At 49.2% G+C, this 18,117-nt stretch overlaps 1 protein-coding gene across 1 annotated transcript; it reads right to left on the reverse strand.

Annotated features, from left to right (window-relative positions):
• Window positions 1-5,351: 5,351 nt before the first annotated feature.
• YJU2 (YJU2 splicing factor homolog) lies at window positions 5,352-16,608 on the reverse strand. The gene is made up of 8 exons (XM_080988687.1): window positions 16,439-16,608; window positions 13,846-13,946; window positions 13,042-13,186; window positions 11,807-11,941; window positions 11,460-11,641; window positions 10,340-10,463; window positions 8,583-8,745; window positions 5,352-6,535 (listed from the first exon to the last, which is right to left on the reverse strand). The coding sequence occupies exons 1-8, from the start codon at window positions 16,460-16,462 to the stop codon at window positions 6,414-6,416; spliced, it is 996 nt and encodes a 331-aa protein (XP_080844813.1). The 5' UTR covers window positions 16,463-16,608; the 3' UTR covers window positions 5,352-6,413.
• Window positions 16,609-18,117: the final 1,509 nt, after the last annotated feature.

Raw genomic sequence — 18,117 nt, forward strand, 5'->3', positions numbered from 1 at the left:
TGGGAGGGCGTTCCACAGGGCGGGTGCCACTACTGAGAAGGCCCTCTGCCTGGTTCCCTGTAACTTGGCTTCTCGCAGGGAGGGAACCACCAGAAGGCTCTTGGAGCTGGACCTCAGTGTCTGGGCAGAATGATGGGGGTGGAGACACTCCTTCATGTCTGCAGGGCCAAGGCTGTTTAGGGCTTTAAAGGTCAGCACCAACACTTTGAATTGAGCCCGGAAACGTACTAGGGGCCAGTGTAGATCCTTTAGGACCAGGGTTATATGGTCCTGGCAGCCTCTCCCAGTCACCCATCTGGCAGCTGCGCTCTGGACTAGTTGTAATTTCTGAGTCACCTTCCAACGTAGCCCCACTGAGAGCGCATGGCAGTAGTCCAAGTTCAACGAATGATTTCCTGAGAATGCTTGGTGTTTGGATGATGAGATACGCATGTAGACTTTTTTTTTAAAGTGAGTTTGCTCCCTTTGCGAATGACTATTCAGATGGGAGTAAGGTACTTGACCCGAAAGAGATTTAGCCGGAGGTCTTAAGGAGATCAGAAGAGGTTGCTGGACGAGGGAAATGGAGGCCTGCCTGGTTCAGCATCCGGTTCTCACAATGGCCAACAAGATGCCCAGGTGTTAAGAGCCGTCTCCACTTCCTAGCAAGTGGTATTCAGAGGCACTGTTGCCTCCGCCTGTAATTGCTTCTCTTTTTTCTGACTCCATCAGGTGCCTCCAATCCTTGAAGTCTTTCAATGTCTTCAGGGCTGGTCTGAAGTACCTAGTTTGCCTGATGCCCTCCAGGGGGCAGGGCAGGTCTTGAATCTCACAGTGGGCGAGAGTGCCGTCAACAACAACATTAAAAAGACTGTGCATGCAGCTTGCACTCTTCAGTCCAGGAGCTGGGTAACAAATATTGCATCATTATCTGGGGAGGGGGGTCTGCCCTCCTCTGCTCCCTCCACCCCTCCCAATTAACCTCCATCTCTGGGGCTCAGTAGTGGGAGAGTGCACAGCATCACCTGAGACTGCCCCGTGGCATCACCAGCCCCCCATTACATCACCAGGAGGCGACCCTCAGTCTCAACTTTGGGTCCTGAAATCTCAAGGTCTGAGGGCTTGTTTCAAAGCAACTGCATGCAAGACACACTGGGAGGCTTTTTGGCTGAAGAGCGAGGCAAGAATGCTCCAAAATAAAGAAAGCCATCTCCACCCTGGAGCAGAGAAGGCAGCCTTCGCCAACCCAGCGCCCCTGCAGGTGTTTCTGGGCCACAACAGCTCTCACCAGAACCTTTTCCTTCTGCACTCCGTGTAAGAGCAGACTTCCCACTCCCGTCCTCTTTATCCATGCGCCATTCACACCAGAGCATCTCTGAGGAGGCGGAACAGCTACAGACTATGGAGGGACCAAGAAGTCTGCCAGCTGTCCTACTAGGATCCGCTCATCAGGGGAAGATGCAGTTCAGAACTACAGACCATTCGCCTTGTTCCAGCTGCCATTTAAAAATAAATAACTCTCACTGCAAGATGCCCCCTGCAGGCTGCAAGAGGAACTGAGAGTGATGTCTGTTTGCAGCAAAGGTACATTATGAGGTCAGCAGAAAAGGCACCTGTGATTTCATTGGTGTGAGGAAGAGGCAACAAGATAAGAGTGTATAAAATTATGCATGGCACGGAGAAAGTGATTTGGTCCCTCTGGTAACACTAGACCTCATGGACGTTCATTGAAGGTTGGCAGAATTGGACAGGCAGCTCCTTCCAGCCCCGGAAAGGGGAGCTCTTTCTGGCTAAGCCAGAACTGGGACTTCTTCTGCCAAAGAGACTTCTGCCAAAGAGACTTTACCCGGATATTTGTTGGATGTCAAACTCAGCCAAGAGGATAAGGTCAAACAGATTCCTCACTGGCCTTGCAGACAACTTCATTGTCCAGAAAGTGGGAGAAGCAACAAGAGGAACAGCCATTTTAGATCTGGTCCTAACCAATGTTGATGACCTGGTTAGTGGGGTAGAAGTGGAAGGATCATTAGGCGCGAGTGATCATGCTCTTCTGAAGTTTACTATACAGCGGAAAGGAGCAGCCAAGCATACTAGGACTCAATTTCTTGACTTTAAGAAAGCCGACTTCATAAAACTTAGGGAAGTGCTGGGTGAGATCCCATGGACAGTAATACTAAAAGGAAAGGGAGTTCATGATGGCTGGGAGTTTGTTAAGAGGGAGATAGTAAAAGCACAACGTCAGGCAATACCAATGAGACGGAAACATTGAAGGTGCCTAAAGAAGCCAGGGTGGCTATCTAAAGAACTTTTAACTGAGTTAAGATTAAAAAAGGATGTGTACAAAAAATGGAAAAGGGGGGAAACCACCAAAGAGGAATTCAAACAAATAGCCAGCACGTGTAGACACAAAGTCAGAAAAGCTAAAGCACAGAATGAACTCAGGCTTGCTAGAGAGGTTAAAAGCAACAAAAAAGGCTTTTATGGGTATGTTCGTAGCAAAAGGAAGAACAAAGAAACAGTGGGGTTTGTTGAAATGCTCAGAAGAATCTGATTGGTTCTTATGAACGCTCTGTAAAAAGCTCTTTTGTGAATAAAACACCTGGGGCAGGGGCTGGACAGGCACAGAGAGACTGTCAGCATGGATTTCTGAAAAATAAGTCATGTCAGACTAACCTGATCTCGTTTTTTGACAGAATTACAAGCCTGGTAGATGAAGGGAACGCAGTGGATGTAGCCTACCTTGATTTCGGCAAGGCATTTGACAAGGTGCCCCATGATATTCTTGTAAAGAAGCTGGTAAAATGCGGTCTTGACTATGCTACCACTCAGTGGATTTGTAACTGGCTGACTGACCGAACCCAAAGGGTGCTCATCAATGGTTCCTCTTCATCCTGGAGAAGAGTGACTAGTGGGGTGCCACAGGGTTCTGTCTTGGACCCGGTCTTATTCAACATCTTTATCAACGACTTGGACGATGGACTCAAGGGCATCCTGATCAAATTTGCAGATGACACCAAACTGGGAGGGGTGGCTAACACCCCAGAGGACAGGATCACACTTCAAAACGACCTTGACAGATTAGAGAACTGGGCCAAAACAAACAAGATGAATTTTAACAGGGAGAAATGTAAAGTATTGCACTTGGGCAAAAAAAATGAGAGGCACAAATACAAGATGGGTGACACCTGGCTTGAGAGCAGTACATGTGAAAAGGATCTAGGAGTCTTGGTTGGCCACAAACTTGACATGAGCCAACAGTGTGACGCGGCAGCTAAAAAAGCCAATGCAATTCTGGGCTGCATCAATAGGAGTATAGCATCTAGATCAAGGGAAGTAATAGTGCCACTGTATTCTGCTCTGGTCAGACCTCACCTGGAGTACTGTGTCCACTTCTGGGCACCACAGTTCAAGAAGGACACTGACAAACTGGAACGTGTCCAGAGGAGGGCAACCAAAATGGTCAAAGGCCTGGAAACGATGCCTTATGAGGAACGGCTAAGGGAGCTGGGCATGTTTAGCCTGGAGAAGAGGAGGTTGAGGGGTGATATGATAGCCATGTTCAAATATATAAAAGGATGTCACATAGAGGAGGGAGAAAGGTTGTTTTCTGCTGCTCCAGAGAAGCGGACACGGAGCAATGGATCCAAACTACAAGAAAGATGATTCCACCTAAACATTAGGAAGAACTTCCTGACAGTAAGAGCTGTTCGACAGTGGAATTTGCTGCCAAGGAGTGTGGTGGAGTCTCCTTCTTTGGAGGTCTTTAAGCAGAGGCTTGACAACCATATGTCAGGAGTGCTCTGATGGTGTTTCCTGCTTGGCAGGGGGTTGGACTCGATGGCCCTTGTGGTCTCTTCCAACTCTATGATTCATCTTATTGTACAAGGCGGAAGGTGTGATGCGTTAAGGGCATCCTGGCCAAGATCACGGTCTTCCTCTCCCCTCTGCCATGCAATGGGATCCCCTTTAAGGAAAAGCTGCAGCGCTTGGGACTTTTCGTTTTGGAGAAAAGGCAAGTAAGAGGAGACAGGATAGAAGGGGAGGGAAGGCAGGGCATGGAGGAAGCGGGTCGGGAAAGGCGTCCGTCTCTCTTTCATAACACTGGAGCCCACAGGCATTCAATGAAGATCAATGCTGGAAGATTCAGGACAGATATAGGAAAGTCCTTCTACTCTGGAACTCCCTCCCACAGGAGGCCACCAACTTGGATGGGCTTACAAGAGGGTTGGACAAATTCATGGAAGAGAGTGGCTACTAGCCAGGATGGCTCTGCTCTGCCCCTGATTGGAGGCAGCGATGCTTCTGAATACCCAATGCAGGAAACCACAGGAGGGGAGAGTTGCTCTTGTGCTCAGGTCCTTCCAACAATGATTGGGTTGGTCCAATTCAAGCAGGCAGACCCCCCCCCCACTTGCTTTCCTTTTAGGTCCAGTTGTGACTGACTCTGGGGATGTGGCGCTTTACTGGTTGAGGGAGCCGGCGTACAGCTGGTCATGTGGCCAGCATGACTAAGCCGCTTCTGGCGAACCAGAGCAGCGCACGGAAACGCAGTTTACCTTCCCGCCGGAGCGGTACCTATTTATCTACTTGCACTTTGAGGTGCTTTCAAACTGCTAGGTTGGCAGGAGCAGGGACCGAGCAACGGGAGCTCACCCCGTCGTGGGGATTCGAACCGCCAACCTTCTGATCGGCAAGTCCTAGGCTCTGTGGTTTAACCCACAGCACCACCCGCATCCTTTTACCTTCTGCCAAATGACCATGGACCCTGAAGTCGCCTCCCCGCCACCCGCCTGGCACTCAGGATCTTTCGCATTTCGTTGTGTAATATGTGTCTGTCTTGCCTGGGTCATCAAAGACATCCTGGGTCACCAAAGACAGTGGGCAGTTTCTTTGATGTAGCTTTTCTGATATGTTAATCTTAGGGCCAGGAAACAGATCTCACCTGAAGGTGATAATGATTGCTGTCTTCCTGGCCATCCTTGTTATCATGTATATTGCTTGTTTATCACCTCCTGGGGTTGCCAAATGCACTCCTTTGTAGTTCTGTTTTATTTACCCCATGCTTAATTAGTATTGGTAGTTTAACTTTGTCCCCAGTGGGGTTTGTTGAAATGCTCAGAAGAAATCTGATTGGTTCTTAGAACACTCTGTAAAAAGTTATTTTGTGAATAAAACGACTTGGGCCAGGGGATAGAGACTGAGATTATTATACGCACCCTTCCCAGCGTCTTGCTGGTTCAAGCTTCTGTGTGTATTCTTATTAATCAGAGTTCAATCCTTCCTTTACTTTGAGAACGCCTCACCACCACACAAGCAGAAAGGCGCAGCAGAAGTGTGTGGGCGGTAACCTCTAATAAGGGGGGAAGAGAACACACTTTGACCTGTATCTTTTATTAAGTTACACTGATGGCAGCTTGACTGATGCAGGCAGACAAGGGCGGATATTCTACTAAACAAGCCCCAGGAATTTGGGAGATGAGGACAAAACAATCCAGCTGAGGTTAAGCACATAACTTGGTTTTCAGGAAGGGGGGGGGGAGAGAAGGCTTAACCTTTGCCTCCCGCAGCCCAGTCTGGACTGCCTCGAACCCTTGAGTAGCTGCTACTTAAGATGAATAAAACCTGAGCACGCAAGGTGTGCTTAATCTCATGTCCCGTCTGACCACATGCAAACAGATTAGCATGAACAAACATGGTAAGCCCCTCCCCCCCATTTCCTTCCAAGTCGTTATCAAAATGGCAGACATCTATCTGTGTTTGTGGGGATGACAACAGGCTGTTCTTCTTTCATTGTCAAATTCAAAATGGTGGATGGCTGACACCCACACACTGTGCTAGGCTTCTGGTTTTTGGAAACGTCCATTAGAGAGCAGGGGACGGAACGTGGCTCTGTCAACTTGGAGGATCTTCAACTCGAAAACAGAGCAATGCCCCCCCCCTTCTTGGGGTGGGTGGGGTCGTGAAGGTCCTATTTCCCCCCATGTTGGCTGTTCACTAGCCAGCCCCCTTGCATTCGGGGTCCTGCTCCTCTGGAAGGAACCAGCTGCACCGAGTAGTCTGGTAAGGGAGGGCTGCAGAGAAGACCAGAGAGGGAACTTCCCTGGCCTGGCCTGGGGCTTCAGCACTCTCCGGGGGCTGGCTCTGCAGAGGGCCCTTCAAGCTTTGCTTTCTCTGTACCAAACCACCACAGGAGTCCAGGAGGAGGCTGGCCTGTCTGCCTCACAGTCTGGAGGTGGCAGAAAGGAGACCCGTTAGTGGATGCCCAAGTCACATCCGGAGGAGCAAATGTTGCAGCTGGTGGAGAAAGATTCCACAGAGGAAAAAACATCTGCAGGTGGTTTGGTGTGCGGGTGGACGAGGCACCCCCGTGTAGGGAGACCTACTACCAGGGAAGTATCGTGTGAAGCTTGGGGGCTGTCACTCTCCTGTGGCGCTCAGTCGCTCTTGCTGTCCTCGCTGTCAGAATAGGCTCCCAGAAGGCTGAGGGAGGAAGCTCCTGCTCTGGGGGCAGAAGCCAGAGGGGCCCCCCCAGAGGGGCTGCTTGTACTCCCAGCACCTGGAAACAGCCAAAACAGAAGCAAAGGTTTGACGCTTTGCACAAGCTGGGGAGGCAGAGACCTCAAAGTATATTCTAGATCAGGGATGGGGATGCTCCAGATGCTGCTGGACTCAACTCCCAGCAGCTCCAACAGCCAGCATGCTCAGCACTCAGGGAGGGTGGGAGCTGCAGTTCAGCAACGGGAAACAAGAACTGCCAGCATCATGAGGCCATTATCAAATCTATGGTGCAACCACCTTGGGAATTCTGTGTACAGTTCCGGTATCCTCAGAAAGGAGGTTGTAGAATTTGAAAAGCTTCTGAAAAGGGCCACCAAATATATAAAGGAGATGGAGTAACTCTCCTGGAAGGAAAGGCTGCAGCGTCTGGGACTTGGTAGGTTCACAAAAAAGGTAGAGACACATTTCCCCCCTCTCTCGTAATATTGGAACATTCAATGGACATCCAAGGAAGCTGAAGACTGGAAGATTCAGGACAGCTGAAGGAAGAGCTTCTTGGCACAGCGCAGAGCTAGATGGCACAAGACGGCAGTGAGGGCTACCAAGTTGGGTGGCTCTAAAAGAGGCTTAGACTAATTTATGACTCTCAACGGCTACCAGCCGCACAGACTCTCCTCCCAGAGTCAGAGGCAGCAATACTTCTGAATACCAGTTGCTGGAAACCACAGCTGGGGACACGACACTGGAGCTCAAATCCTACTTGCGGATTTCCCTTTGGGAATCTGGGGGGCCACTGGGAGAACATGAGGCTGGACTAATGGGCTACTGGCCTGATCTAGCGGGCTCTGGCATTCTTACCTGGAAAGCCATGTAAGACTACTGCCACGCGCTCTACGTGGGGCTACCTTGGAAGGCAACTCGGAAACTCCAACTAATCCAGAAAGCAGCTGCTAGACTGGTGACTGGGAGCGGCTGATGGGATCATATAACACCAGTCCTAAAGGATCTACATTGATCCCAGTACATTTCCAAGCACAATTCAAAGTGTTGGTGCTGACCTTTAAAGCCCTAAATGGCTTTGGCCCTGTATACCTGAAGGAGCATCTCCACCCTCATTGTTCAGCCTCCGAGGGTCTTCCCTTCCCTGTGATAAAAGAAGTTACAGGGAACCAGGCAGAGGGCCATCTTGGTAGTGGCGCCCGCCCTGTGGAACACCCTACCATCAGATGCCAAGGAGACAAACAACTAAATGACTTTTAGAAGACAACTGAAGGCAACCCTGTATTGGGAAGTTTTTAATGTTTGATGTTTTGTTATGCTTTTATATTTGTTGGAAGCTGCCTTGAGTGGCTGGGGCAACCCAGCCAGGTGGCTGGGGCACAAATAATAAAGTTACTACAGTGGTGCCTCGCAAGACGAAAAGAATCCGTTCCGCGAGTCTCTTCGTCTTGCGGGTTTTTTCGTCTTGCGAAGCAAGCCCATTAGCGGATTAGTGCTACAGTATTAGCGGCTTAGCGGATCAGCTGATAAATGGCTTAGCGATCAGCTGTTAAGCGGCTTAGCTGATCAGCTGATAAGCGGTTTAGCGGCTTGGGAAAAAGGGGGGGGAGGAAAAAAACCCCGCAGAAACTCGCAAGACATTTTCGTCTTGCGAAGCAAGCACATAGGAAATTCGTTTTGCGAAGCACCTCCAAAACGGAAAACCCTTTCGTCTAGCGGGTTTTCCGTCTTGCGAGGCATTCGTCTTGCGGGGCACCACTGTATTATTATCATCATCCCATTAGTCCTTGGGGCAATGTAAAACCTGCGAAGCAGCTAACAGAAGCTTATCTTAGCTTCTGCGGCTTCCACCCACGACTGTGATGAAATGCAGGGTCTTAGGGTTTTGACACCAGTCAATTATTCCTACCCTACTCCCTAGAACCTAAGTTTACCATCAAATCTGATGGAAGAGAACCCGAAAACCTTGCCCACTATTTTGTAACACTTTGGTCAGCCTAATAAAGGAACTATTTGACATGGCTATTTGTGTGTGTGTGTGTGTGTGTGTGTGTGAGTGAGAGAGAGAGAGAGAAATACTTATAACTCTCCACCCCCTCCGTTACCTGCGCCTGGCGGTGCATCTCCACTGTCTGCTCCATTGGCCGCACTACTAACTGGCTTCCTCTTGGCAGTCACCAGCCCAGACAGTTTGACCTTGCTTGAGAGTTTCCCGATGCTCCTCTCCCAGCTTTCCACCTTCAGCTTCTTTGCTTGAGGCTCCGAGTCCTGAGATGAGGCCGGGGAGGGCGGGATGGGACAGGGGAGAACAATAAGATTTTGTGTTGCACGCTGGGGGTTAAAAGGCTAACAACTCCAGCAACCTATCTGCTCAACTCTGCAATTGTGGTTGGCACAAACATAAACTTTAAAATTATGCATGAATAGTAAGTCATCTTTGTTTACTTCCACCCAGAGAATCACTGAATGCACCAGGTGCAGGGGACCCTCTACTCTGCCAGGTATCAGTGAACTACAACTCCCAACACCCCCAGCAAGCACAGCCAATGATGGGAGGTCATTTATTTATTTCGACAATTCAATACTGTTTCGTTGGCTCTAAGCTGGCTCTAAGCACTGGACCAGATGCCCAATGCAGTAAGATCAAAAATGAAAACTATAAAATCTGAATGTGACTGAAGTTCTTGATGGAATGAAAAGCCTTCAGTAAGTGCTGGAAGTTCAAAAACCTCAACTGGAAGTTCCCGTAAGATTGGGCCCCAAATACAGATCCCACTGCTGGAAACGGCAAGAGAGGAGAGTGCTCTTGAGCTCGGATCCTCCTTGTGGGTGTCTTTTTATGTGCTTATGGGTGCCTGGGCTCCTGGCGGATCCAAGCCAAGCATCTGTGTCAAGGGAGACCACTAACACAGTATGATGAGGCGCACCTGGAGGCACTGGGAAACCCCAGGACATTCCCGAGCACAATTCAAAGTGTTGGTGCTGACCTTGAAAGCCCTAAACAGCCTTGGTCCTGTATACCTGAAGGAGCGTCTCCACCCCCATCGTCCAGCCCAGACACTGAGGTCCAGCTCCGAGGGCCTTCTGGCGGTTCCCTCGCTGCGAGAAGTGAAGTTACAGGGAACCAGGCAGATGGCCTTCTTGGTAGTGGTGCCTGCCCTGTGAAACGCCCTCCCATCAGATGTCAAGGCAATAAGCAACTATTTTACTTTTAAAAGACAACTGAAGGCAGCCCTGTTTAGGGAAGTTTTTAATGTTTGATTCTGTATTGTTTTTAATATTCAGTTGGAAGCCGCCAAGAGTGGCTGGGGAAACCCAGCCAGATGGGCAGGGTATAAATAATAATTTTTTTATTTTTTTTAATTATTATTATTAATTATTATTATTATTATTATTATTATTATTATTGACTCAAATTGTTAAAGGCCGTGTAAATTAATACAGGAACCTTCCACCTGGCCTGGTAGCGAAGGGGCAGCCAGTGCAAGCTTTTGAGCACCTGAGTCTGTCCCCATCAACACTCCAGCTGCAGTGTTTTCCACCAGATGGAGCCTCCAGACCACGCATAAAGATGTAGCTATTGTTCAGCAATCCACACTATTCTGGCTGCATCTGCCTCAACAGTCATGATCTAGCTGTTTTCCTCCTGCTGCTGTAAACACACCCTAAAATCAAGGTGATGCCCGAGATTGGGAGGCGAATTCCCTTTTGCATGGTGTGGGCAGGCAGAGGGTGCCAAGTTTGAACTCATCACTAGCAATGCAATTGAGACAAGACCAATGACCTGGGGCTCAGGGGGTGGGGTGGGGGTACGTCTCTCAAGGCAGCTGTCTGTGGTGGGACAGTCCTCTCTGCACAATACCTCTTGCAGGATGTCTGTAGGCTTCGCTTTTGCAAACGGCTTAGCAGGACGTGAAACAGAGTCCTCGTCCTCTGAATCAGAGTCTTGTAGCAGCCTCCTGCTCTGAGCTTGTTCCAGCATAGTTCTGGCAGGGCGACATACAAGCGGGCAGAACCCAGGAATGTAGAAGGTTAGCTCATTGTGCCCAAGTCAAATTTCAGATTGCTGCTAGCTGCTCTAAAGGAAAGATTTTGTCAAAGGAAACCAGGGTTCAGGGAGTAGGGGGTGGAAAGCAATTCTAAATTTTACTGTGTAATAAACATGTAAAAATGTAGTCATGCTGCTAGCTAGTTGGCCACAGGCAGGTGGCACGATGAGCTACAGCAGGGTTTCCCAAACTTGGGTCTCAACTCCCCTCATCCCTAGTCAGCAGGACCAGGGGTCTGGGATTATGGGAATCGCAGTCCAAAAGCAGCTGGAGATCCAAGTCTGGGAAACCCTGACCGACAGTGTGACAGGAAGCAGTGGATAGGAAGCCCAGGCAAACTGCAGATGGGCTGCAGCTGTCCACAAACTCCATCGGCTCCTCAGTCTCCCAGCGCCAGGGCCCCTGCCTCCAGGATCCAGTTTGTCTAGCTGACCAGCAACACAACTGGCTGGTGCTACTGTCAGCCACCTCCCTCCTCCCAGGCCAGCTCAGGGACCTGCTCCTGCTGCTGCTGCCACCCAGCAAATTAGGAAGAAGAGCTGTTCCATCAGGAGGAGGAGCACAGGAAGGAACAAGACTGCCAGAAGAGGTGGCACGATGGCCAGGGCGGCATGAGAAGGTTTAAGCTTTTTGCAGTTCTCCCTGCCCGTCTCATCTGCAGCTCCAACGTGGGGGCAGGCCTGGCAGGGGAAATGATAAGCGGGGGTGGGGGGGCAGTTTTACTAAGTTTTTATATATGCTGTAAGCCGTCCAGAGTGACTGGGGAAACCCAGCCAATGGGCAGGGTATAAACAAACATCATCATGCTTCTGGCAAGCTCTAAGGGGAAGGAGAGGGTTAGGCAAGCAAAGCAAGCGGGGGTGGCAGCCCCTAGTTAGCAATAAAAAACACACACACACGCTTTGGTGTATGTGAGGCAGCCCTGGCTCTCACTTTGTCTCCTGCTCGTCCTCCTCCAGCTCCCGCTCTTTCTGCTGCTCCTCATAGTCTTTGTACTGCTGCAGCATGGACTCAAAGTCCACGTGGGCCTGGCGCTGGTTCAGCTCCTTCAGCTCCTGGAGGTTCTCCAGAACTTCCATCTCCAGCTTGGAGTCCTTGGTCCTGTTCTCCAAAACCTTCGGGGTAAAGCAGGAACATATATTTTTATTACTTTGTTATTCTTACACTCACTCAATTAAACTAACTAGTTTAACCAAATTAACCAAAGCAACCTACAGCAATTAATGAAGAGGAGCTTAAATGAAAGGGAAGGTTTCCCTCGTGGGACTGGTGGAAAATACCTTCATTGGGTTGTTCAGCTCTTCATCCTCTCTCTCTTTCTGCAGGCGCTTCTCCTCTTCCTCCAGTAGCTTCTCGGCCTGGAAGTTCCGCGTGGCCCCGTGCTCCATGGCGTAGTCTGTGTTCTCGGGGTCTGTCTGACGGGGACACAGGAAGCAAGAGGGAGCTATTTTAGTGGGAGACCCACAGGCCGAGTTGCTCCTGGCCTGCGCACGACTGCTAGTCAGGGAGCGTACCGTGAGCGCATGGCTGGCCACTGTGAGGACAGCATGCTAGGCTAAGCCTGATCCCGCAGCTGCTGCTTCGTTCTTCGCAGCAGGAGAGGCTCTGGCCTTCAAGCCCTCATCTGTCTGTCCACTGGGGAAAGAAAGATGCTGGACTAGATGAGGGACCTTTGGGCTCTAACCCAGCAGGACTCTTGTTACGTTCTTACTAAACAAAAAACTTTATTTGCCCAAGATGTCTTGAGCCATGCTTAGCTAAAGGAACACAAATAATCAAACCCTGCCAATTTATTTAGGATGCATAGCAGGGAGGCAGAATCACAAAGCCAATTCTTTTGGCTCTACGGGTGTCCTTCCACTTACGCGCGATTAACTCACACGCAACTGCATATACAAGCGGTACAGGGAAATAAATAATTTGATTCAAAGCTGGAAATGGCAGGAGAGCACTGGAGAGTCCATGTGGTTTGCAAGCAGACCCTCCCCAGAGCCCGAAGAGAACGTCAGTGAGGGTGGAAGAAGCCACAAAAAGTCTGGAGACACAGTGGGGCTTTGTTTAAACCGCTCAGCCTCCCTGCCTCCTGCAGGCCCCAGAGCTTCAATTCTAATTATCCACAATTTCTGGATACAGTATTTTTGGTCCAGATTGGAGAAAGAGCAGCAGAGAGGGTGTTTAGAGGGTGTTTGCTTATCTGCAGGAGCCCAGAATGTAACCTCTGCATATGTGGGGACATACCTGTAATTACCCTGTGCTAAGGAATGCATGATCAACACACCTCAAGGACAAGGACTTTCTTCTCCATCATGCGCTGGTTACCTCAAGGCTGGATCACTGCAATGCCACTCAATTTGGGGTTCCCTTGTGCTTGACCCAGAACCTGCAGTTAGTGAGGAATGCTTTCCCACTGACCGGTGCTTCCAATTTGCTATTGCTTTGATGCATCAAATGGTGTCTTTCCATTATTTGTTTTTCAGCTGCACTGGGGAAAAAGAAGGATGAAGACAGCTCGTACCTTGAAGGTGATTTCTGCCAGGCAGCGGGTGCATTTGATATAAAACCGGAAGATGGGAAGCCCCAGGTAAGACTCATTCTGGACCGTCTCCTTCCGGGCGTTGAACTTCTTTCCTTTGTAGATGTACTCGCCACAGGTCTTGCACCTAGAGAGTTTAAACAGTTGCTTCTTCTTATTGGGGCCTCTGGGTGGCCAGTATGAGAACAAGATGCTAGGATGACTATTACTTAAAATTTGGGGCAAAAAAATTAAGAATGCCAGCTTTGGAGGAATAGATAACTAAGACTAGGATATTGTAAATATGGTTAAACATACAAGTATGGTAAGAGTAAAGGAAAGAAGAGAGCCTGGCAATGTTTTCACTGAAAAATGCAGTACTGTGTGTGTATTGATGTAATAAGGTAAAAGAAAACGTAAATCTGCACAGATTGCTGTGAGTATTATAACCCTGTATTGTTTCCCTGTTTAGGAAAGTTTTTAATGTCTGATGTTTTATTGTGGTTTTAATATCCTGTTGGAAGCCGCCCAGAGTGACTCGGGAGGCCTGGCCAGATGAGTGGGGTATAAGTAATCAATTATTATTGTTAATTATTATTATTAGTAGAAGACCAGAAACTGTAATCTCAATTCTCATGTTCACATCTGGTTCTTTATTCTTCGTTATTATATCTCAAATGAAATCTTTTTAGGTTCCACACAACTAAATCATTTCACACAGAAAGCTCTGGCGATGTAACTGAGCCAATAAGGCCCAAAAATTCTCAGGGGCGGGGGGAAAGGGTCTTGCGCAACATTCTTCCTTACCGCATGTTGAAAGGTGCCATCAGTCGGACAACATACTGCCTGTCCTTTGGAAGTTTAAGCTTGGGGATCTTAGATGGATCAAAGTCTGGAGGGTAGTATTTCTAGGACACAAGGAAAAAAGATGGGTCAGATGAAAGAGCAGATCGTTCTCATGCAGGCTTTGGCAGTGCCCAGGAGCTGGTGGTCACAAAACCACATCTGTTTTCCAGTAGCACAAAAACACATACTAAGCAACTTAGCACAACCTCCATCCCAAATGAGACAGGGCCAGCCAATTCTCTATTCCGCAAGCTTCTCTGGTCAATTTGCTTTTCAAGCTCCTTATTTATTTGTCTATCCCAATTTCCCAGCCCTGGAGAGACTGGCTGAAATTTGCTCCTGTGACACAGTGAACTTGGGCTCTTTGTTCTCTCTTGCAGCAAGGAGTGGTGAACCTTTTGGGTCTGCTTGAGAAATCTGCTCACCAGTTGACCACGCGGTGTCTTCAAAAGCACCAACACTGGTGTTGGAGGAGCAAGGGAGTTGAGGAAGCCAGATTTCCCTTGCCAACTGGGAGTGCACTTCAAGGTTCCTGGCTGTATATTGAAAACCATCTCTCTACCTGCCTCGCACCTGATGTCACATGTGTTGACATCCGTCTGTCTTGAGAGATCATAGATTGTGCCTCCAGGGGTGAAGTCAAACTGCTGGAGAATCACAGCGCCTGCTGTGGCTGAAGAGTCTGCTGACTTGCAACTGCTGCCTCCTGCATTGTTTTTGCTGCGTCAGCAGCACCCAGGTGATCTCCCCGGGGCACAAGCCTGGGCTGTGTGTCTGGAGGTCCTGGGCAGCCCAGATGACAAGACCCCCTCTCAGCCTCGCTGATGTGGCCCAAAGGAAAGCAGAGCAAGACATTGGGCACCAGCTGGGCTGCAGGAGTTGCTGCAAGGGAGCCCATCTGGGAGAAGGAAAACCCTGGTTCTAAACCTCTGCTGCCTTGTGGGGCATCTTCAGGAGAAGAAAAGGCGCAGGAGTGAACCCTACACAAATTCACAAGTGCCGAAGACACGTGGAGTGTGCCTTGCACTCCTCCTTCCAGCAACTCCTGTAGCCAAGCGTCTTGCTCTGCTCTCCTTTGGACCCAGCCCAGGACCTCCAGACTCACAACCTACACTTTTTCCTTGGAGGGGTCATTTCTGTGCTGGTAACACAGTGCTGATGCCAACAGCCTAGTCTTCCTCAGGGGATAACATGGGGAGGGAGGGAGGGAGGGGGCAAATCCGTATGCCCCCTTGAGCTCCTTGGAGGAAAGGAGTGACGTAAAAGCAGTAATAAATGATATAGGATGGGGGTTGGAAGAACCAGATCTCTTAGGGGAATGAGATGTAAATGCTATAAGGACATTTTAACTTTTGCACATTTTTTGTGGTTTTTTTCTGTCAGTTTTACTGCTTTGTTGTTTGTAAACCACTTTGAGGCTTGTTTGTTCTTACAGTCAAGTTGAATATATTTTATAAATAAAATAAAACACAAATGAATAACCCGGCATTGTCTGGCTGGCTCATCAGGGTCTCAAAGAGGGTCTTTCCTAAGGTTTGAACTTGGGTTTATGAGCACAGAAAAGCCAGTGAAGTAGCAACCCAGATTCAAATCAATCAATCAAAGTGCCCCAGTCCTGCGAGGTAGGTTTCTCTCCCCCACCCCAACCAGGGCCTCCCCATTAGCTGATTGCCAGCCCCGCTGTTTCCCAATCCCCCCCCCCCCCACCTCTTCTCTTCATCCCTCCAGCCACACAGGAGCCTTTTATCTGCTTGTCTCTCTACCCAATAACACAGAACCATATGCAGTGGTACCTTGGTTCCCAAATGCCTTGGGAAGTGTTCCGGTTTTCGAACGTTTTTTGGAAGCCTAACGTCTGCTGCGGCTGCTGGCTATTGTTTCAGGGGCGCCCGTGCCAATCAGAAGCTGCACCTTGGTTTTTGAACATTTTGGAAGTCAAATGGACTTCTGGAATGGATTAAGTTTGGCGCTTTTGTTTTTGCTATTTATTTTGTGTTTTTGTGGCTTTTTCGGTTCATTTGTTTTTGTGACTGTGTGGCACCCAGTTCAGCTCCTCATTGATTGATTGATTGATTGACTGTGTGACTGCGGAAATGGATAAATGCCCCCCATCCAAACAATGACCGTCATCAGTGCAGGTAAGATTTTTTTTTCATTTTTATCATATACAATGCTGTCTTATTTATTGTACAGTATATTGGTTATTGCTTTCCTTTTATGGATCAATGGGAGAAGGGGAACAGGGGCGGGGAAAGCGCGCCTTGGTTCTGGAACGCTTTGGTTTTGGAATGGACTTCCGGAAGGGATCAAGTTTGAGAACCAAGGGGCCACTGGAATCCCAGCGTTGGAGGGGACCCCAGGTCCAGTCGGGCCCGACTCTGTCCTGGCCCCCTCTCTCCTGGGGGGCAGACCTCGACCCCCTCCCCTTCCCAGCCCCCCCCCCCAGCCCGGCCTCACTTGGGGGTCCCCTCATCTTTTCATCTTCACCACCACCCCCGGAGGGAGACCCCAGAACTGACCGCTGACGTCACAGCCCCCTCCCCCTGCCACTCACATTTAACACTTTCCTCTCCGACATCTCGCCGCTTCAGCCTCGCCGGGATCTCTGCGCTCCGCCCCGCCTCTTCCCGCCTGCGATTGGCTGCAAGCGCGCCCTCTCCGGCCGGCGCTCCCGGCGCTTTCCGATTGGCTCCCGGTGTCTGTCCGTCAGAAGGCCCGAAGCCTCCGATCACCGAATCTCTTCCTCCTGAGAGATGCGTTGTCCTTCGCTTCAAGGCCGTCCGTCCAGGCAACGAGACCCCGCGCCTTTTGGTTCCGGGGCGACGGGGAAGGCGCGGTTCTGCGAACATTGTAGGCCCGCTGCCGAAGGAGGAGCGAGTCTTTCAGGCAGGAGAGAATTCGAAGAAGGGGGAGCCATTGAGCTCCAGAATTGGCTGTGCGCAATCTGGTTTTCTTGCTTTCTCCAGGGGTTCTGAGGCGACACCACAAAGGGGTTCCGGATCTGTCCTTTGGTGGAGAGTTTGTCCATCTCCCCTGAGGCTGATGGCTGAACACAAGAGCCCAGAGGAGAGAAAGAAAAGCGGAGAAGAACATGCACAGAATTTTAGACATGTTTGCTTATAGGTTGTTGGCATCTGCCTGTCTTGAGAGACAGTTGCTAGATATAAAAACACTGGTCCCCTGAAATAAATTCTAAGCAAAATTGATGAAGCAGCATACATTTATTTGAGTGATCACAAAAACATACTTTCAAGATGGGTGACCAAGGCAGGCACACCCGAAAATCATCGCAGAAGCTTTTTTGCTCTCTCCGAGGGCAAAATTCCCCTCCTGTCCAGGGGTCACAACCTGTCACGTCCGCCCAGTACAATATTAAACTCCCCGCCTCTGTTCCCCTTCTCCCATTCCTCTGAATCTGGCGACCATCTCTCATATTTGTGATTTTCCTTATTTGGCATTATGTTTTCACCCCTCTACTTGTGGTTTTTAGCAATAAAGCCATGTTCTCTATTTCACTGAGGCATATATTTGTTCTTTTTGCTGTTCTTCTTAACTGCAATTTCTGCAAAAGCATATAACACCTATTCTTTTGCTAGCATATTTAACTACAATTTGTTCCACAAGCTATATTAGAACATCCCTAGATAAAAATCTCCCAACCATAATAACCGTATGGCCTTATGACTGTAGCCTTATGAGGCTTTGCCCTCAGGTGGGAAAAATATTGCATAGGGTTGAGCAGATCTGACAATCTCTATTTCTCAGTTTTTTATTCCCCCTCCCCATAGATGTAGCCAGGATTTTTGTTAGGGATCAGGCCTTTGTTAGTGGGGACAGGCCTTTTGTTGGGGGGGCAGAACCTCAGTTAGCCATGTATTTTTTTATTGGGGGGCAGCCCGTGTGTCCTCCCCCCAATCTTTTAAGATCGGCTCTCCTCACTTTCACATCAGCTGGCAATTTTTAAAATAAAAGTCCTCGTGAAAGTTCATCAGAATCTTAGTGCCTATTTCTCAGAAAACATACATTTGTGTAGGCACTTCCCCTTAATATACTATATAGAGAGAGAGAGAGAGAGAGAGAGAGAGAGAGAGAGCAAAGTAGTTGCCCCAAATATAACACACTTTCACCTGTTATCTGCGCTAATTCCTGGGGATGCCAGGACTGAACCAGGGACATTTTGCTCCACCGCTGAGCTACAGCCCTGACCTGCTGTGGTCCTTCCCTGTTTCGGAC

Source organism: Podarcis pityusensis (assembly GCF_964106645.2).
Source record: "Podarcis pityusensis genome assembly, chromosome: 18".
Taxonomy (NCBI): domain Eukaryota; kingdom Metazoa; phylum Chordata; class Lepidosauria; order Squamata; family Lacertidae; genus Podarcis; species Podarcis pityusensis.